At 43.3% G+C, this 21,813-nt stretch overlaps 1 protein-coding gene across 2 annotated transcripts in view; it reads right to left on the reverse strand.

Moving 5' to 3' along the window:
- PMM1 (phosphomannomutase 1) overlaps positions 1–21,813 on the reverse strand; it is a 93,450-nt gene that overhangs the window by 63,409 nt on the left and 8,228 nt on the right. For both annotated transcript variants that reach the window (XM_075833592.1, XM_075833593.1), the window contains exon 2: positions 1,168–1,285. In XM_075833592.1, the coding sequence (XP_075689707.1) occupies positions 1,168–1,285 (118 nt within the window). The remainder of the gene's footprint in view (positions 1–1,167; positions 1,286–21,813) is intronic.

Consider the following 21,813-nt stretch of genomic DNA (forward strand, 5'->3'; position numbering starts at 1 on the left):
TTTTTGCCCAAATTCTGCGGTTTTTAGAAATATTCCACGTGTGGCCCCAATGTGCTATTGGACTTGCCATAGCAGACAGCGGGCAAATTACTAAGATGCAGCGATCGCTTTTGATCGATGCATCTAAGGGGTTAATTGCAGGGACCAGAGCTAGCTCAGGCCCCTGCCGTTACAGCAGGGTGTCAGCTGATGATGCGGGCTCAGCTCCTGAGCCCCTGCCATCCCCTGACGCTACCTGAAGCCTTTTAGGCCCCGCCTTTAGGCAGGGCCTAGGAGGCTTCAGTAGCCGACAGACCGGGAGGCCAGTCTCGTTGCTTGGGTGGCGATTGGCTACAAACTCCTTAAATGTGGCAGTCGCTTTAGACTGCTGTATTTAGGGGTTAATGACAGGGATCGGAGCTAACTTTGGTCCCCGCCATTACAACAGGATGTCAACTGTAACATACAAATGACACGCGGATAAGATGGCACGGACTCAGCTTCTGAGCCCGGGCCATCCATTTGTCGTAAGTATCAGGGTATGTTCACACGGCCTATTTTCAGTTCAAAATATGGGGACTGAACGCCTCTAGACTACTGCCTATTGATTTCAATGGGGAAAACGGCGTTTGGTTCCCACGGGGCGTTTGTAAAAACGGCGCATAAAAAAACGCCCTGTAAAAAAGGAGTGCGTGTCACTTCTTGAGACGTTTTTGGAGCTATTCTTCATTGTCTCAATAGAAAAACAGCTCCAAAAACTGCACAAAAAAAACGCATCAAAAAACGCTTGATGCATAGAAACGGCTGAAAATCAGGCTGTTTTCCCTTGAAAACAGCTCCGTATTTTACAGCCGTTTTTTGTTAAGCGTGTGAATATAGCCTAAGACAAATTGCGGGAAGCACTGGCTTTTCATGACGTATGCTTATGACAAATGGGAAGGGCTTAAACCAAACCTAACACGCACATGATGATTGAGAAATATATATATAGATATATATCCACACACAAGATATAATTTTCTTAATATTAAAGACTTTACAAACAATATAATGCTTAACAACACAGGCAGTCAAGACATTCGGTAACTAAACTAGTCTATTTGTATGGTGTCTGTACAATGCTTTTGGACCAACGGTTAAATCCCTAAATTCCTGAAACCTGGGGCACAGAGCCAAAAATTGCATTACCCTCATCTCCATCTCCAAGCTGCTCGGCAATCTTTGAGTAATCGGATCCGCCCACCACACCAATCTTTACCCTTTGCCGGAGCTCCTGTAAAAACAGGTCCACTTCAGGGTTCACTTTCTGGTAGAGAAAAGAAATTTAAAGTTTTGTAAACGTTTCCAACAAATTTATAATCCCAAAACAGCCATTACAAATATATATTTAGACCCTGTTCACACAGAGGTTTTTTTTCAGGCAGAAAAAAATTGCCTCAAAACTGAGATTTTCACCTGCCTGCAGTTTTAGCACCACGGGCAATAGAGCATGCCGCTTTATTTTACCGCGAGTGGATAAAAGCCGCCACAGAAAAAAATGCCTCCACCTCCCATTGAAATCAAGAATCAGCGTAAAAAAAACTCTTTGTGAACTGGGCCTTAACATTAGCATTTTTGTTTCTTTCTAGCACAAATATTTGTTTAACAATTGTTTTCCTGATATATCTTCTTTATTAAATAAGAAGCTTTCATGATGCCACTATTGATGCCACTATTAGGCCTCATGCACACATCCTTCACCATTTTCACGTCCGTTTAAAACGGATCCGTGTGTCCGTTGTCACTCCACGTCCGTTCCGTTGTTCTGTTGTAAAAACGGATGCTGTGCTTCCGTTTGTCTTCCGTTTCAAACGGTCTTTCTAGTGTGTCGAAGGCAGGGAACTTTGGCACGCCCTGCCGTTGTTTAGCAACGGATCCGTGAAAAAGTCATTTTTTTTTACGTTTTTGATGGACAAAAGTAGGACATGCACTACTTTTGACGGAACGGATGAACGGAACCGTCAAAACAACTGAAGTGCGCATGGCCCCATAGAAATTAATGTGTCAGGGTGATATCAGTTAAAAAACTGGATAGCACCCGAAAGAAAATAACTGAAGTGGGAATGAGACCTTAGTCTTCGTTCACATCTGTCTCAGAGCTCTGTTCCGACGGAGCGTTCTGTCGGAACGGAGCCCTGACTGACACAAACTGAAACCATAGGTTTCCGTTTCAATCACCATTGATTTCAATAGTGACGGATCCGGTGCCAATGGTTTCAGTTTGTCGCCGTTGTGCAAGTGTTACCTTATTTTGACAGAATCATTAGCGCAGTCAACTGCACTATTGGTTCTGTAGAGAACAACGGAACCCTGTCACAACGGTGACAAACAGAAATCATTAGCTAGGTTTCCATCACCATTGAGTTCAATGATGAGGGAAACGGAAGCTAAGGTTTTCGTTTGCCTTTCCGTTGAGGGGTTGACCCGACAGAAACCTCAGACGGAACCCCTAAGCGGAAAGGACCGGTGATGTGAACAGGCCCTTAACTACAAACAAGACTTGATCCAAGCCAAAGACAGAATGTATTGCTCAGAGAAATACAGGCATCATTTAACAATACCCAAAGGACAAATTCAGACGAACGTAGAGTACGTCCATGTGACAGCCGTTAAAACAATCACACGGACGCATGTATTTTAATGGGCTGTTCACATGGCCATTGTTTCAACGGACCGTGTAAAGGGTCTGTTGAAAAATCGAACATGTCCTATTTTGTTCCGTTTTCACGGATCCCTCCATAGACAAGTCTATGGGGATCCGTTAAAACGGAACCCGCACGGGGGCACCTTGGATGTGAAGAACGTCAAGTCATTACAGAGGGCTAAGTGCTGCAGTTTTCCGCAGCGGACATTCCGGGCGAAAAACTGCACTACAGTTTGGTGTGGTGTTTCGCCCAAAATTCCCTGCGGTATACAGGACGGACACGCTGCGTGTTTTTACGCAGCGTATCCGTCCCATGTGAACTGAGTCTAAGGCTGAGTTCCCACGTAGCGTAAGCGCTGCGTAATTTCCACAACGGAATATTCACAACGGAATTTCTGCAAAGGAATTCTGTGTGGAAGTTCAGCAGCATTTACAGTAGCAGCAAATTTAATGAGATTTAGAAAATCTCATGCCCATGCTGAGGAAAAAAGACGCACAAAAGTCGTGTGGAAAGTGTTCTGCTCTGCGTTTTTTAATTCTGCAGTTTTTCAATTTATGCTGCATGTTCTGTGCGGAGATGCTGTGTGCAGGGCTGGTATCAGCACCCGGCAAACCCAGGCAAGTGCCGTCAGGTGATGTCAGGAGGATAGAAGGAATCGCAGGTCGAGCGCTTGCGCCTCTGCTCTGGGACTCCGTCTCTGGGGAAGCCTCTGACATAACTGTCCATATATGGATAGTGTTGTCAGGAGCAGAGCAGTGTCCCAGGCAGTGTGCTAGTAGCGCTCTGCCCGGGACTATGGGTCTGGGGTTGCCCCTGACAACACTATTTATATATGAACAGTGACGTCAGGGGCTTCTCCTGAAGCGGATTCCCCAGCCAGAGCTCCGTCAATACTCTGGCTGGGGATTCCACTCCTAGAGGGAACCCCAAAGGCGCTACCTACAGGGAGGGTGTAAAGGATCTGCCAGACACAGCTTCTGTGTCGACGCCCGTGGTTAGTCAGTCTGCACCTGCTCCTAAGTCTAAGGGGGGATTCACACAAGCGTGTATTCAGTCCGTGCGGGCCGCGTGGTTTTCACGCGCCACGCATCGACCAATACAAGTCTATGGGGCAGTACAGACAGTCCGTGCTTTTTGCGCAGCGTTTGTTCGCTGCATACAAAACGCGACAGGTTCAATAACTCTGCGTATTTCGCGCATCACGCACCCATTGAAGTCAATGGGTGCGTGAAAACCACGCAGGTTGCACGGAAGCACTTCCGTGCGAACCGACTGAAACAGCGCACCAGCTGTCAAAAGGATGAATGTAAACAGAAAAGCACCACGTGCTTTTCTGTTTCCGAACATCCAAACGGAGTGTCTTTGAGATGAGCGAACCCGCACAAGCGAACCGAACTTCACCGGGTTCGGCCGAACTCGTTTTGGCCGAACCCGGCAAAAAAATGTCGTCAGGACATAGTCACTGTCCAGGGTGCTGAAAGAGTTAAACTGTTTCAGCACCATGGACAGTGACTACCGATCCCAATAAACATGAACCTGTAAAAAAAACGAAGTTCTGACTTACCGATAACTCCCGGCTTCTTCCTCCAGTCTGACATCCCGGGATGACAATTCAGTCCAAGTGACAGCTGCAGCCAATCACAGGCCAAGCACAGGCTGTAGCGGTCACATGGACTGCCGCGTCATCCAGGGAGGTGGGGCCCGATGTCAAGAGAGGCGCGTCACCAAGGACGCGTCACCAAGGCAACGGTCCGGGAGGGCAGATCTCGGTAAGTACGAACTTTTTCTTTTTTTTTAACAGGTTGCTGTATATTGTGTTCGGCATTCACTGTCGAGGGTGCTGAAAGAGTTACTGCCGATCAGTTAGCTCTTTCAGCACCTTGGACAGTGACGGGCATCGACTAGCCTCATCTCTATGATGGCGGCTGCGCGAAAATCACGCAGCCGCGCATCATACACGGATGACACATGCAGCTGTCAAATGGTTTTTGCGCGCGCAAAACGCTGCGTTGTTTGCGCGCGCAAAAACGCAACGTCCGTCTGTATCTGCCCTAATAGAGTGACACCTTCGTCTACCACTCAGGCTGGGAGACTGAGGAGTGGGAGAGCCTATCACAGCCTGGCCAGACGGAGCTAGCTCCCGCCCCCTGTCTATTTATACCTTCATTTCCTGCTTCTCCTTTGCCTGTGATTCTGCTTGTTTCCTGGCTCTGCTGCTGCTGCTTGTACTATTTGTCCTCCGCTTCATATTGACCCTGGCTTTACTGACTACTCTCTTGCTCTGCGTTTGGTACCTCGTACACTCCTGGTTTGACTCGGCTCGTTCACTACTCTTGTTGCTCACGGTGTTGCCGTGGGCATCTGCCCCTTTTCCCTTAGCTTCTTTGTACCTTTGTCTGTCTGTCTGTCGTGCACATAGTGAGAGTAGGGACCGTCGCCCAGTTGTAAGCCATCGCCTAGGACGGGCCATTGCAAGTAGGCAGGGACTGAGTGGCGGGTAGATTAGGGCTCTCCTGTCTGTCTCCCTACCCCGTCATTACAGACAGGGGCTGTGTGGTACTTCAGCTCTACCAGGACTTCAGCTCTGCTCCAGACATCACTATCCATATATTGACAGTGATGTCAGGAGCAGAGCAGGAGTCCCAGGCAGAGTGCTAGTAGTGCTCTGCCCGGGACTATGGCTCTGGGGTTGCCCCTGACAACACTATTTATATATGCAAATCTACAGGTGCACATATACTTTTCTATAACTAATGTTTAACACTAAATCCGCAGGTAAAAACGCACTTGATGTGGATTTCTGTGACAGATTTACCAGCATTTTTTTTAGAGATTCTGCTGCAGATTTCCTGAGTGTAGGAACATACCCTTTGGAAATTCCGCAGCATTTATTACAGTAGTAGCAAACTGGATGAGATTCAGAAAAACTCATGCCCACACAGCGGGGAAAAAACGCAGCGTAAACATTAAAAAATTGACCTGCACTGCGGTACTTAATTCCGCAGCATGTCAATTTATGCTGCGTTTTTGTTGATTTCCCGGCATAAATTGACATGAATTAAAAAAACGCACCACAAGTACATTTTCGAACGGTTTCTCAGCTGATTTTCTTCCACAGCGTGTGGATGACATTTTTACAAATCACTTTCACTCTGCTGCTACTGTACTATGCTGCAGATTTTCCGCAGTGAAATCAGTTATGGAAAATCTGCAGTGTTTACACTGTGTGTGAACATACGCTAAATGTATTTGAAGTGGACAATGAATGGTGTATCAGTCAAGCTATGACTAAGGACCCTAGCGGTCTGAAACACGTAAGCATGGTCCCGGGATTTTTGTTTTAATCTTTCTGTTTTAAAATGACTTTTTATACTGAGTGCTGGATACACCATTCATTGTCCACTTCAATTGCCTTGTATGCCTGCTGTCGACTCAGGATTTCTCTGGGAGTATTTTCAAGCACCTACAACATTTGGAAGTGGAATCAATCAATTTTATGAATTAACGCAGTGAGCAAACTTGTTGTAATAATTTTTTCTATTTTTAAACTCTAAATGTATGTCCTAATAAATATAGTTTGATAGACCTGTTTTGACGGCATACTATTCTAAGCCAAGATTGTTAATGGCTGGATGATGTATAGATGTGCAGTGATATTGAAATATTATCAGTGCAAAGCACACATTTTATAAGTGTGGTTAAAACGTTACCTTGTATCTGGTGCTATTACTAGGCGTCTGTATATCTAGTAAACATAGCCTGGACTAACTATGTTGGACTACACCTTTACCATATACAGTACAAAAACAAAGCAATCAATAGTTCAAAGGTTGAGTGTCAATGCGGATAAGAGTGAGAACAGTCCTAATCACAGAAAGGTAAGTTTATAGGCCAATAAAGTTTCTGTAATAATTTTATTGTGTTTTTGTTATTGGTTGTAGTGCATCAAAACCTCAAGGACATGGCCTATTTAGGTCTTAAGCCCTTCCCACCACAGCCATTTCTCAGATTTTTCATTTTTTCCTTCCCACCTTCTAAAAGCCATAACTTTTTTACTTTTCCCGTCGATATAGTCGAGTTTTGCGGGGCGAGTTGTAGTTTTTCATGACACCATTTATTGTACCATATAATGTACTAGGAAACGGGAAAAAAATGATTTGTGGGGTGGAAAATGAAAAAAACAGCGATTCCTCCATTCTTTTTTGCACTTCATTTTTTACGGTGTTCACCGTGCAATTAAAACGTCATGTTACCTTTATTCTGCGGTTCAATACGATTACAGCGTTACCAAATATATATATATATATTTTTATTTTTTTTTACTACTTTTGTTTTCAAATCATTTGTTTTCTTACTGTCGACGTAGGTTATGAGAGCTTGTGTTTTTTTTGGAAGAGTTTTAGTTTACCATTCCGGAAGGGCTTTATAGGAGACTGAGATATACTGCAACACACTAGTCATATTGCAGTATATCACGTAAGCGATCCAATGGTCACTGGTTCAAATCTCCTAATCTCTGTTAAATAAAGTTTTTTTAATATACCTAAAAATAAATAAACACAATATATATATATATATATATATATATATATATATATATATATATATATATATATATATATAAAAAGCTAAAAATAAATAAACGTTTTCCCATTTTCTCCCAGCACAATGTTAACAATTAATTAACATAACTGGTATCACCGCATCGGTAAAAGTCTGAACTATTACAATATAACATTATTTAATCCACATGGTGAACGTCGTAAAAAAAAATAAAGATGAAACTGCCAGAATCACTGTTTTTTGGTAACTTCATCTCCCATAGAAAATTAAATAACTAGTGATCAGAAAGTCTCATGTACCCCAAAATTATACCAATAGAAACTACAGTCCACCCCTCATGCCGCTTAATCCACGGAAAAATAAAACTGTTATGGATCTCAGAATGTGGCGATAAAATACAAATTATTTTTAACCCCTTCCCGCTCCTGGACGTACTATTAGGTCATGGTAGCTATCGTTCGCGCTCCATGACCTAATAGTACGTCTCGGGAGTAACGCCCGTTTCGGCCGTCCTCCCGACACATACAGGAGCTGTGACAGCTGCTGTCTTGTACAGCAGCTGTCACAGCTCCTACAGCGGGGACCGATCGCGGTGTCCCCGCTGATTAACCCCTTAAAAGCCGCGTTCAATAGAGATTGCGGCTTTTTAGGGGTTAAGCTGCCATCGCCGGCCTGCTACACGATAGCTGCCGGCGATGGTGACTATGGCAACTGGACAACAAACAATGGCATCCGGCTATGCCATAGACGGAAGCCTAGTGGGTCCTGACAAAGTCAGGACCCACTATGCTTGCTGTCATTGAGTAGCTGACAGTTCTAATACACTGCACTACGCATGTAGTGTAGTGTATTAGAATTGCGATCAGGGCCTCCTGCCCTCAAGTCCCCTAATGGGACAAAGTAATAAAGTAAAAAAAAAGTTAAAAAAAAAGGTGTAAAAATAAGAAAATAAACGTTTTAAAAGTATTAACCCCTTAGTGTCTAAGCCTGTTTTGACCTTCAGGACCAGCCCCATTTTTGCAAATCTGACATGTGTCACTTTATGTGGTAATAACTCCAGAATGCTTTTACCTATCCAAGCGATTCTGGGATTGTTTTCTCGTGACATGTTGTACTTTATGATACTGAAAAAATGTCGACGTTAAATTCAATATTTATTCGTAAGAAACGCCAAGATTAAGAGAAAATTAGCAAAAATTAGCATTTTTCTAAATTTAAATGTATTTACTTGTAAAACAGATAGTAATACCACACAAAATACTTACTAGTTTATATTTCCCATAGGTCTACTTTATGTTTGCATCGTTTTTTGAACATTCTTTTATATTTCTAGGACGTTACAAGGCTTTGAACTTTAGCAGCAATTTCTCATATTTTCAAGAAAATTTCAAAAGGCTATTTTTTCAGGGACCAGTTCAGTTCTGAAATGGCTTTGAGGGCCTTATATATTAGAAAGTCCCCAGAAGTCATCCCATTTTGAAAACTGCACCCATCAAAGTATTGAAAACAGCATTCACAAAGTGTTTTAGCCCTTTAGGCGTTTCACCGGAATTAAAGCAAAGTATAGGTGAGATTTACAAATTTCATTTTTTTTCTTCGAAAATTCATTTGTAATAAAAAAATTCTGTACCACAGAAGGTTTTACCCAAGAAATGCAACTCAATATTTATTGCCCAGTTTCTGCAGTTTTTAGAAATATCCCACATGTGGCCCTAGTGTCCTAATGGACTGAAGCACCGGCCTCAGAAGCAAAGGAGCACCTAGTGGATTTTGGGCCTCCTTTTTTTAGAATATATTTTAGGTACCATGTCAGGTTTGAGGAGGTCTTGTGGTGCCAAAACAGTGGAAACCCCCCAAAAGTGACCCTATTTTGGAAACTATACCCCTCAAGGAATTTATCTATGGGTATAGTTAGCATTTTGACCCCACAGTTGTTTTGCTGAATTCATTTGAATTAGTCTGTAAGGCCTTATTCACACGACAGTGAAAAAAAATGTCCATTTAAAACTGATCAACTGTCAGTTTTTCATGGCCATTTTGCATCAGTTTGTCTCTAAATTTTCATCCGTTTCAAGTCCATCTGTCCGTTTTTAATGGCCGTTTGACATCCATTTTGCATCAGTTTTTCATGGCCGTTAAAAAAACTGATGAATTTCATTGGTCAGGCTTTTTTTGTCCCAGCCCCCTGAAAACAACCAAAGGAAGGTCACATGTTCACCTAGACAATATTTACAGCCTCCCTGTAGATGCCACACACCTCCCTGTATATGATGCCACACACCTCCCTGTATATGATGCCACACACCTCCCTGTATATGATGCCACACAGCCTTCTTGTATATGCCACACGCCTCCCTGTAGATGATGCCACACGCCTCCCTGTATATGATGCCACACCTGCCTCCCTGTACATGATGCCACACCAGCCTCCCTGTACATGATGCCACACCAGCCTGCCTGTACATGATGCCACACAGCCTTCTTGTATATGCCACACGCCTCCCTGTATATGATGCCACACCTGCCTCCCTGTAGATGCCACACCAGCCTCCCTGTAGATGCCACACCAGCCTCCCTGTAGATGCCACACCAGCCTCCCTGTAGATGCCACACCAGCCTCCCTGTAGATGCCACACCAGCCTCCCTGTAGATGCCACACCAGCCTCCCTGTAGATGCCACACCAGCCTGCCTGTAGATGCCACACCAGCCTGCCTGTAGATGCCACACCAGCCTGCCTGTAGATGCCACACCAGCCTCCCTGTAGATGCCACACCAGCCTGCCTGTAGATGCCACACCAGCCTGCCTGTAGATGCCACACCAGCCTGCCTGTAGATGCCACACCAGCCTCCCTGTAGATCCCACACCAGCCTCCCTGTAGATTGTGCCACACCAGCCTCCCTGTAGATGCCACACCAGCCTGCCTGTAGATGCCACACCAGCCTCCCTGTATATGCCACACCAGCCTCCCTGTAGATTGTGCCACATACTCACGAGAGCAGCGCCGTCTCTCCTCTTCTTCACTTGTGGTCACTCGTCTGCACGGGATCTGGCAAGGCAGCGCGACGGGGCGATGACGTCATCGAGGCGCCTTCAAACCCATGAAGACGAGTGACCACACGTGAAGAAGCGCCGCAAACGTGAGTATGCCAACGATAGCCAGCAAGGGAACTAGTAGTTCCCTTGCCAGTCCCCATGTAACAGATCCGTTTTTAACGGTTGTTACATGTATTGACAGCCGTTAAAAACGGATCCATTGACTTCTATGGGGGCCGTCAGGCCGTTAAAACGGCCAAAAATAGGACATGTCCTATTTTTTGACGGCCATTATTCACGGGCCGTTAAAAAAACGGCCGTGTGAATGCACCCATAGAATATCATTGTTCTGAAAACGGCCATGTGAAAGCCGTTAAAAGGACGGCCATCACATGGCCGTTTTTCACTGTCGTGTGAATAAGGCCTAAAGGTAAAAATCTACTTTTTTTCTGAAAAAAGGTAGCCATTTTTAATTTTTACAAGGAATAAAGGAGAAAAAGCACCCCAACATTTGTAAAACAATTTCTCTTGATTACGTAAATACCCCATATGTGGTAATAAACTGCTGTTTGGACCCACATCGGGGCTTAGAAGGGAAGGAGCGCTATTTGGCTTTTGGAGCTCAAATTTAGCTGGAATAGTTTTTGGGTGTCATGTCGAATTTGCAAAGCCACTGAGAGACCGAAACAGTGGAAGCGACCCAAAAGTAACCCCATTTGGGAAACTACACCACTTAAGGAATCTATCTATAGTGAGCATTTAGGCCCCACACGTCTTTTGCAGAATTTATTAGAATTAGGCCGTGAAAATTAATATCAACATTATTTCCACTAAAATGTTGAATTTTTTCAATTTCACAAAGGATAAAGGAGAAAATGCACCCCAACATTTGTAAAGCAATTTCTCCCGAGTACGGCTATACCCCACATGTGGTCATAAATGGTTTTTCATTAGAAAGTAATTAACCCTTTACGAACTGATTCATGTTTTGCTTTTTCGTTTTTCCTCCCCGCTTTCCGAGAGCCACAACTTTTTTATTTTTCCATCAATAGGGTGGTGTGAGGGCATATTTTTTGCGGGACGAGCTGTAGTTTTTATTGGTACCATTTTTTGGTACATAAGACTTTTTGAGCACTTTTTATTACATTTTTTAGTAGAGCCAGGGTGACCAAAAAACTGCGATTTTGCTGTTTAAAATTCTTTATTTTTCACGGCGTTTACCGTGTGAGTTAAATAATGGTATATTCTAATAGCTTGGACTTTTACGGACGCAGCGATACCAATTTTGTGTATTTTTTTACATTACTTTAGAGAAAAAATGTGAAAAGGGTTTCTTTTTGGACTTTAAATATTTATTTAATTTTTTCCACTGATAACTATTTACTTTTGTTTTTACATATTTTATTAGAACCCCTGGGAGACTTCAACCAGCGATCGTTAGATCACTGGTAGAATACACTGCAATACTAATGTATTGCAGTATATTCTGATTTTTACAGGCTCCTGTAACAGCGTGATCGCTGTTTTTGTCCGTTAGTCCCGGGTATCAGCTGTAATACACAGCTGACACCCGCAGCGTATGGCGCGGGCTCAGCACGTGAGATGCTCCATATATAACCCCCCGCACCACGACATGCTATTAAGTCATGGTGCGCGAAGGGTTTAATGCGCAGCGGATGGTGCAGAGTGAAAATTAAAATTTTCCACTGATGTGTCATTTTAGTGCACTATATGTTGTGCCCAGTTTGTGCCACAAATACCACATAAAATATTAACAGGGTTCTCCCGGGTATGGCGATGCCATATCGGTGGACGTAAACGGCTGTTTGGGCACGCTGTAGGGCTCAGAAGGGAGGGACGCCATTTGGCTTTTGGAGCGCATATTTTGCTTGGTAGTAGCTCTGGCGTTTTGCTGGTATTTCAGTTAATAATGTGGGGGTACATGTAGGCTGAGCAGAGTACATCAGGGGCATAATAAGAGGGTATAATAATGGGGTAAGTAAATAATAATCCACAGATCTGTGGCCAGTGTCGCACTTATAAATGGCACCCGATCTTATCCGCTTTTGGAACGCTCTGCACATTTTGCATCGCCATAATCTGGGAGCCGGAACTTTTTCTATTTTTTTCAAACGCCCTAAGACATAAAAAAAACCTATAAACATCTGGTATCGCTGTAATCGTATTGCCCCGCAGAATAAAGAGAATATGCCATTTATAGTAGCGCACGGTGAACGCTGTAAAAAAAATAGAATAAAAAAACAATAGTAGATTTGTTTTTTTTTAGTCACCACTCCACCTAAAAATAGAATAAAAACTGATCAAAAAGCCGCATGCACCCCAAGAAAACGACAATGATTCCTCAAGGGGTCTAGTTTCCAAAATGGGGTCACTTTTGGGGGGTTTTCACTGTTTTGGCACCACAAGACCTCTTGAAACCGGACATGGTGCCTAATAAAAAAAGAGGCCTCAAAATCCACTAGGTGCGTCTTTGCTTCGGAGGCCGGTGCTTCAGTCCATTACCGCACTAGGGCCACATGTGGGATATTTCTCAAAACTGCAGAATCTGGGCAATACGTATTTGGTTGCGTTTCTCTGATAAAACCTGTTGCGTTATAAAAAAAAATGGTATAAAGGGGATTTTCTGACCAAAAAAAAAAATGTACATTTCACATCTACTTTGCTCTAAATTTCTGTGAAACACCTAAAGGGTTCATAAACTTTCTAAATACTGTTGTGAATACTTTGAGGGGTCTAGTTTCTAAAATGGGGTGTTTGATAGGGGTTTCTAATATCTGGGCCCCTCAAAGCAACTTCAGAACTGAACTGTAACCTAAAAAAATAAATAAATTAGACAATACTTCGCTTCTTACATTATACTGATAATGAGCCGTGCCCATCCCGAGATGAGCCCAGTTTTGACCATTTGTATAAACGGAGACCCCTATTAGACCGTTTCAGTGCCCGGTTTTCCCAAGCATACACCCCCGAGAAGTGTATTTCTATTGATGAGTCCTTGGTACATTTTAAAGGGAGGGTTCAATTCCGCGAGTGCCAGCCGGGTAAGAGGGCAAGGTATGGCGTGAAGATGTATAAGCTGTGTGAGAGTGCATCAGGGTATACCTACAGAATTAGAAAATATGAAGGGAAGGACAGCAGTATTCAGCCCCCAGAGTGCCCCCCCTTACTGGGAGTTAATGCAAAAATTGTGTGGGATTTGGTGCACCCACTGCTGGACCAGGGTTACCACCTCTACCTGGATAATTTTTATACCAGCGTCCTACTCTTCAACTGCCTCGCTTCCAGCAGTACTGCGGCATACTGCACTGCTAGAAGAAATCTGAGAGGCCTCCCTAAGACTCTGCTTGGGCCAACACTTAGAAGGGGTAAGAGCAGGGCACATTCTAGCAGCAACATATTGTGTGTCAGGTACAAGGACAAGAGAGATGTCCTTGTATTGACAACAATACATGGCCACACCAGTACCCATGTACCAGTACGAGGTACCAGTACAGAGACCCCCAAACCAGACTGCATCCTGGACTACAATAGGTACATGGGAGGGGTGGACTTGTCAGATCAAGTCCTGAAGCCCTACAGCGCCATGCGGTGTGGTATAAGAAGCTGGCCGTGCACATCATACAGATGGCATTGTACAATGCGTATGTGCTACGTCGGTGTACAGCCCATAGGGGAACTTTCCTGGAATTTCAAGAGGTGATTATCAAGAACCTAATCTTTAGGGACCAAGAAGGGGGGGGCACCCGGTACTTCTGGAAGCGAGGCCACATGCATCGTACCAGGGCAACACTTTCCAGGAGAAGTTCCCCAAACTGGCAAGAAGGGAAAAAGTCAAAAGAGGTGCAAAGTCTTCTATAAGAGGGGGATAAGGAAGGACACAATATATCAATGTGACACGTGTCCCGAAAAACCAGAGCTCTGTATGAAAGAGTGTTTTAAAATTTATCATACATCCCTTGGTTTATAATTTACCACAATTTTACTTACCCTTATGTACTCCGCACAGCTTATCCCCCTTCGTCTTTCCCCTCTGGGCCCTTCTGTGTGCCCAGGCAGCTGATAACAGCCACATGTAGGGTATTGCCGTACCCAGGAGAACCCACATTACAGTTTATGGGGTGTATGTCTCCGGTCAAAATGCTCACTACACCTCTAGATGAATGCCTTAAGGGTGCAGCTTTTAAAACGGGGTCACTTCTTGCGGGTTTCAACTGTACTGGTACCTCAGGTCTTTCTGCATACATGACTTCGCACCAGAAAATCCCCAGTAGGCCAAATGATGGTCCTTTTGTTCTGAGCCCTCCCATGGGCCCAAACCGCAGTTTATCACCACAAATGGGGTATTGCGGCACTCAGAACAAATTGTGCAACAGAATGGGGTATTTTGTTTCTTGTGAAAATAAGACATTTTCAGCCAAAACTACATATTATTGGAAAAAATTAATTTTGTTTTAATTCCCAGCCCAATTCAAATAAGTTCTGTGAAAAACTATGGGGTCAAAATGGTCACATTACCCATAAATGAATTCCTTGAGGGTTGTAGTTTCCAAAATGGGGTCACTTCTGGTGGGTTTCCATTGCTTTGATACCTCTGGGGCTCTGCAAATGTGACATGGCACCCGAAAACCAAACGAGCAAAATCTGCACTCCAAAGAACACACAGCGCTCGTTCCCTTCTGAGCCCTCCCATGGGCCCAAACGGCAGTTTATCACCACAAATGGGGTATTGCCGTACTAAGGACAAATTGGGCAACAAAATGGGGTATTTGGTTCCCTTTGAAAATAAGACATTTTTATCACAAATGACATTTTATTGGAAAAAATTTCATTTTTTTAATTTCACAGCCCAATTCAAATAGGTGCTGTGAAAAATCTGTGCGGTCAAAATGGTAACAACAACCATAAATGAATTCCTTGAGGGGTGTAGTTTCCAAAATGGGGTCACTATTGGGGGATTCCTACTGTTTTGGCACCTCAACACCTTTTCAAACCTAGCATGCTGCCTAAAATATATTCTAATAAAAAAAAGAGGCCTCAAAATGCACTAGGTGCTTCCTTGCTTCTAGGGCTTGTGTTTTATTCCACGAGCGCAGTAGAGCCACATGTGAGACATTTCTAAAAACTGCAGAATCTGGACAATACATATTTAGTAGTGTTTCTCTGGTAAAACCTTCTGTGTTACAGAACAAAATTGAATGAAATTGAACTTCAGCAAGAAAAATGAAATTTGCAAATTTCACCTCCACATTGCTTTAATTCCTGTGAAATGCATAAAGGGTTAAAATAAACTTTCTAAATGCTGTTTTGAATACTTTGAGGGGTCTAGTTTTTAAAATGGGGTGTTTTATGGGGGTTTCTAATACATAGGCCCCTCAAAGCCACTTCAGATCTGAAGAGGTACCTTAAAAAAAAGGCTTTTGAAATTTTCTTAAAAATATGAGAAATTGCAGTTTATGTTCTAAGCCTTGTAACGTCCAAGAACAATAAAAGAATGTTCAAAAAACGATGCCAATCTAAAGTAGACATATGGGAAATGTGAACTCGTAACTATTTTGGGTGGTATAACCGTCTGTTTTACAAGCAGATGCATTTAAATTCTGAAAAATTCTATTTTTTCATAATTTTCTCTACATTTTGCAATTTTTCACCAATAAACACTGAATATATCGACCAAATTTTACCACGAACATGAAGCCCAATGTCTCACGAGAAAACAATCTCAGAATCGCTTGGATAGGTTTAAGCATTCCGACGTTATTACCACATAAAGTGAAATATGTCAGATTTGAAAAATGGGCTCTGAGCCTTAAGGCCAAAACTAGGCTGCGTCCTTAAGGCTGGGTTCACACGACCTATTTTCAGATGTAAACGAGGCGTATTATGCCTCGTTTTATGTCTGAAAATAGGGCTACAATACGTTGGCAAACATCTGCCCATTCATTTGAATGGGTTTGCCGACGTACTGTGCAGACGACCTGTCATTTACGCGTCGTAATTTGACAGCTGTCAAACGACGACGCGTAAAAATACAGCCTCGTCAAAAGAAGTGCAGGACACTTCTTTCAGACGTAATTTGAGCCGTTCTTCATTGAAGTCAATGAAGCACAGCTCAAAATTTACGGCTGTCAGAGAAGCCTCGCAAAATGCGAGGAGGAGCAATTACGTCTGAAACGAGGCAGCTGTTTTCTCTTTGAAAACAGTCTGTCATTTCAGACGTAAAAGCCTGCTACCGTGTGCACATGCCCTATGGCTGGGTTCACACAACCTATTTTCAGACATAAACGAGGCGTATTATGCCTCGTTTTACGTCTGAAAATAGGGCTACAATACGTCGGCAAACATCTGCCCATTCATTTGAATGGGTTTGCCGACGTACTGTGCAGACGACCTGTCATTTACGCGTCGTCGTTTGACAGCTGTCAAACGACGACGCGTAAATATACAGCCTCATCAAAAGAAGTGCAGGACACTTCTTTGGACGTTTTTGGAGCCGTTTTCTCCAAAAACGGACGTAAAAAACGCAGCGAAAACGCTGTGAAAAACGTGAGTTGCTCAAAAAACGTCTGAAAATCAGGGGCTGTTTTCCCTTGAAAACAGCTCCGTATTTTCAGACGTTTTTGGTCACTACGTGTGCACATACCCTTTGGGGTTAACCATCAGTTTTTTCCTTGTAAAAGTAGTAATACATAAAAAAAAACTATATCAATTTGGTATTACCATAACCATATTGACCTGCAGAATAAAGGTAACATGCCGTTTTTACTGCACGGTGAACACTGTAAAAGAATACCCCCAAAAAATAAAAGGAATTACTGGTCTTTTACCATTCTACCCCACAAAGAAATGTTTTCCAGTTTCCTCCTACATTACATGGTACAGTATATGGTGCAGTGAAAATCTACAACGTGTCCGCAAAAAACAAGCCCTCATACAGCTATAGCGACGAAAAAATGTAAAAGTTATGGCTTTTGGAAGGTGGGAAGGAAAAAAACGAAAGTGAAAATCTGAAAAATGGCTGCGGCGGGAAGGGGTGTATTTAATTTGGCTCAACACCACCTGTCATATTTGAAAGTGGCTCCAAACCTATAAAGGTTTGTGGACCTCCTGCCTTGACAGTAACTTTCATCCGTAATTACAGTATCTGTAATTATGGATGAAATTGCAGACCCATTCATTTCTATCGGCCACGTATATTTACAGATGTAAATAATCAGCAAAACATAGAACATGTCCTATTCTTGTCCACAATTACGGCACGTCCATAGAAGTCTATTGGCACTTCCGCAATTGTGGACGGCTACGGATGTGTATCCGTAGCCGTCGGATCTGTTTTTACAGACAGTAAAAACCCTAAGGGTATGTTCACACGATGAGAGGCATTTACGTGTGAAAAGACAGACTGTTTACAGCTGCCTCGCTTCACACGTAAATGCTCCTCCTCGTAATTTACGAGGCGTCTGAGACGCTCGTAAATCTTGAGCTGTGCTTCATAGAGTTCAATGAAGAACAGCTCAAATTACGTGGCAAAGAAGCTGTCAAACGACGACGCGTAAATTACAGGTTGTCTGCACAGTACGTCGGCAAACCCATTCAAATGAATGGGCAGATGTTTGCCGACGTATTGGAGCCCTATTTTCAGACGTAAAACGAGGCATAATACGCCTCGTTTACGTCTGAAAATAGGTCGTGTGAACCCAGCCTTAGGCTAACAGTCTGTCTTTTCACACGTAAATGCCTCTCATCGTGTGAACATACCCTTACGGCCGTGTGCATGAGGCCTTAGATATAACTTGCTGCAATGTTTTTAGAGAGAAAAAAAGAACACTGGTTATGTTGAAAATATAACCAATATTATAAGTCATGCTTTATTTTATTTTTTATTTAAACAGGAGGTAGACATGAAAGTAATGTCAGTAATGACAGAGACTTACTAATCAAACAAACAATGTGACTGTAATGCCCTGTTCACATGGTGGATTTTGTGTGGCGGGTCCCGACGCAAAATCTGTCGCGGAGCTATTCCTGCTATGAGCAGGGAGACGCTTTCTCCCATTGACTTCAATGGGAGGTTCGGGCGTAATCTGCCCGAAGATCGAGCAGGACGCTTCTTTTTTCCACTAGCTATAAAAATCAGCTAGCGGGAATAAGAACGTCCGAAATGAATGGGAAGCAAAAATTGGCCTTAGGCCTTATTCACACAAGAATATTCCACGTCCGTGTTACGCGCATTATAACAACGGACGTCGCACGAACCTATGCAATTCAATGGGTCCATTCAGACATTCAGTGTTTTTCACGCAGCGTGTGTGTCCACTGCGTGAAACTCACAGCATGTCCTATACGTGTGCGTTTTTTGCGCATCACGCACCCATTGAAGTCAATAGGTGCGTGAAAATCACGGACAGCACACGGATTGTTGCTAAAGAAATGAGAAAAAGAAAACCACCTCCTTCAGTTTATTTTGCGGACGTAAAAAACACGTGAGATACGGATGACATACGCGTGCAAAAAACGGCTGAGCGCTCTCCATACTCGGCAGGTGACAGCTGTCCGACACCTCACTCCAGCGGGCGGAATCAAAGTTCACTTTGATTCCGCCCGTTTAACACCTTTAGGCCTGATTTACACGAGCGTGTGCGTTTTGCGCACGCAAAAAACGCGGCGTTTTGCGTGCGCAAAAGTCACTTAACAGCTGCGTGTGTCATCAGTATATGATGCGCGGCTGCGTGATTTTCGCGCAGCCGCCATCATTATAACACTCTGTTTGAATGTTTGTAAACAGAAAAGCACGTGGTGCTTTTCTGTTTACATTCAGAGTTTGACAGCTGTTGCGCGAACCACGCAGTTCGCACGGAAGTGCTTCCGTGCGGCATGCGTGGTTTTCACGCACCCATTGACTTCAATAAGTGATTGATGCGCGAACAGCGCACAAAGAAAGGACATGTTGTGAGTTTTACGCAACGCACTCGCGCTGCGCAAAACTCACGCACTGTCTGCACTGCCCCATAGCCTAATATAGGTAGGTACGACACGCGTGAAAAGTACGCGCGTCGCACGTGTAATTATGCCTTAGGCCTTATTCACACGAGCGTATTTCACTTCCGTGTTACGTGCGTTAAAAAACCGGACGTCACACGGACCTATGCAATTCAATGGGGCCATTAGGACATTCAGTGTTTTTCACGCAGCGTTTGTCCGCTGCGTGAAACTCACTGCATTTCCTATTCTTGTACATTTTTTGCGCATCACGCACCCATTGAAGTCAATGAGTGCGTGAACATCACGGACAGCACACGGACGCACATCCGCGTGCTGTCTGTGATTCACGCAACAGTTGCTAAAGAAATGGATGAGAAAAAGAAAAAACACCTTCAGTTTATTTTGCTGACGTAAATAACGTGTGACATACGCGCGTAAAAAACGCAGACACGCACTGTACACGGATGTCTCACGGAACAGCAACACAAGAAAAACGCTGCATTTTTTTACACACGCAAAGCAGACACGTTCGTGTGAATAAGGCCTAAGGGTAGGAACACACACAGCGTCATCCAGGGAAGCAGGGAACTCTGGGTATATATATATATATATATATATATATATATCTTTCTGTATTTTTATTATTTTTGTACCTGCAATTTTTGCGGCGCATCGCTGTGATTCCGCCGCAAATATCGCAACACACACTGCTTTGTTGCGGGTTCAATCACCCCATTGTATTCAGTGGGTAAACCCGCAACAGAAGAGTTGCGTATCCGCAGAATTAATTGACGTGCTGCGATTGAAGTAACCGCACCCCGCAGGTCAATTTATGTGTCGACATTTCAGCAGATATTTACCGCACTGTGGGGACGACATTTGTTGAAATCTCACCGACACTGCTGCTACTGTAATAGGCTGCAGATTTTCCGCAATCAATCCGTTGCGGAAAATCCGCAGTGTTTAAGTTGTGTGTGTTCCTACCCGAAGTCAATCGTGACCGCGGCATTTAAATTGTTAGGATCAGGGGGTGCGCCCCCTCAAACAAGCCATTGCGCAAGCCCAACCACCCCCCCCACCCCCCCAAAAAAATTGCGTAACTGCTGTTTTTTTCCCATTTCACCCCACAAATAATCTTATTTCAGCTTCCGAGTACATTATGCATTACAATAAATGGTGCCCTGACAAACTACAACTTGTCCCGCAAAAAACATGCCCTCATACGGCTATGTCGACAAAAAAACAAAGAAGTTACGGCTTTTGGAAGGTGGGGGGGAAGCTAGTACTGGTTCCTCTAAATAACGCTGTTTGTTTTATTTTATTTTATTTTTTTCGTGTTCTTTGCTAGGGGCAGTCATGCAGAATATCAGCTTGTAATACCATATAAAAATCTGTGAGCCATGATAGAAAGTGATTTGCTATATATCTGTATTCTCTGCTTGCTGTGCTATGCTATCAATGGTTATGTTTGACTATAGATTACGTTTATAAGCCAGTGATTTAAATGGCTAAACATGCTAATAATAAGGTTGGGTTCACACAACCTATTTTCAGACGTAAACGAGGCGTATTATGCCTCGTTTTACATCTGAAAATACGGCTACAATACGTCGGCAAACATCTGCCCATTCATTTGAATGGGTTTGCCGACGACCTGTCATTTACGCGTCGTCGTTTGACAGCTGTCAAACGACGACGCGTAAATTGACTGCCTCGGCAAAGAAGTGCAGGACACTTCTTTGCAACGTAATTTGAGCTGTTCTTCATTGAAGTCAATGAAGACCAGCTCAAGATTACGGGCGTCACAGACGCCTCGCATAATGCGAGCAGGAGCTTTTACGTCTGAAACGACGCAGCTGTTTTCTCCTGAAAACAGTCTGTCTTTTCAGACGTAAAAGACAGTTCTCGTGTGCACATACCTAATGGTAAAAGGCCTCCATGGAACAGGTTTTTATATTCATGTTCTTCTGTGTCATTTCAAAGACCGGCTTTCATTATTCCATGATTAAGAGCCTCTTTTTTACGTTACATTACCCACTATAAAAATATTTAAGAAATATAATTCCCAGATTTGTCCTCGTGTGAATTCTACAGTATTAACTTCAGCTGTTCCTAAATTATTTTGATCTTCTACACAAGAAAATGGGGGAGATTTATTAACATTTTAATAGAAACTGTGCCAAAATAATAACAGCGACGCACGTTGTTCGATAAATTTGGCGCATCTTGTAAGACGTTACTTTTTCTTCCCTGTACCACCTCGTAATTGGCATGCTTTACACCAATATGCTTCTATTTCTAGTCACTTTTCAAAACGGTCGAATGAGATGTTTAAAGGGTCTAAATCACATATTAATTTGGTGCACGGCATATACGCCGATTCTTTGGTGCAATTTGAAGCAGTATTTGGCACATTTTTTATAAATCTCCCCTGATATGTTTAGTGACTGCCCTATTACCTTGCCCATAGCGGTTGTCACCTAGTTGTCCTTAGTTAGAAAACCTCTATCATGTTTTTCTGGCATGTATACTGTAGTTAATACCTTCATATA

This window comes from Rhinoderma darwinii, chromosome 7 (assembly GCF_050947455.1).
Source record: "Rhinoderma darwinii isolate aRhiDar2 chromosome 7, aRhiDar2.hap1, whole genome shotgun sequence".
NCBI lineage: Eukaryota > Metazoa > Chordata > Amphibia > Anura > Rhinodermatidae > Rhinoderma > Rhinoderma darwinii.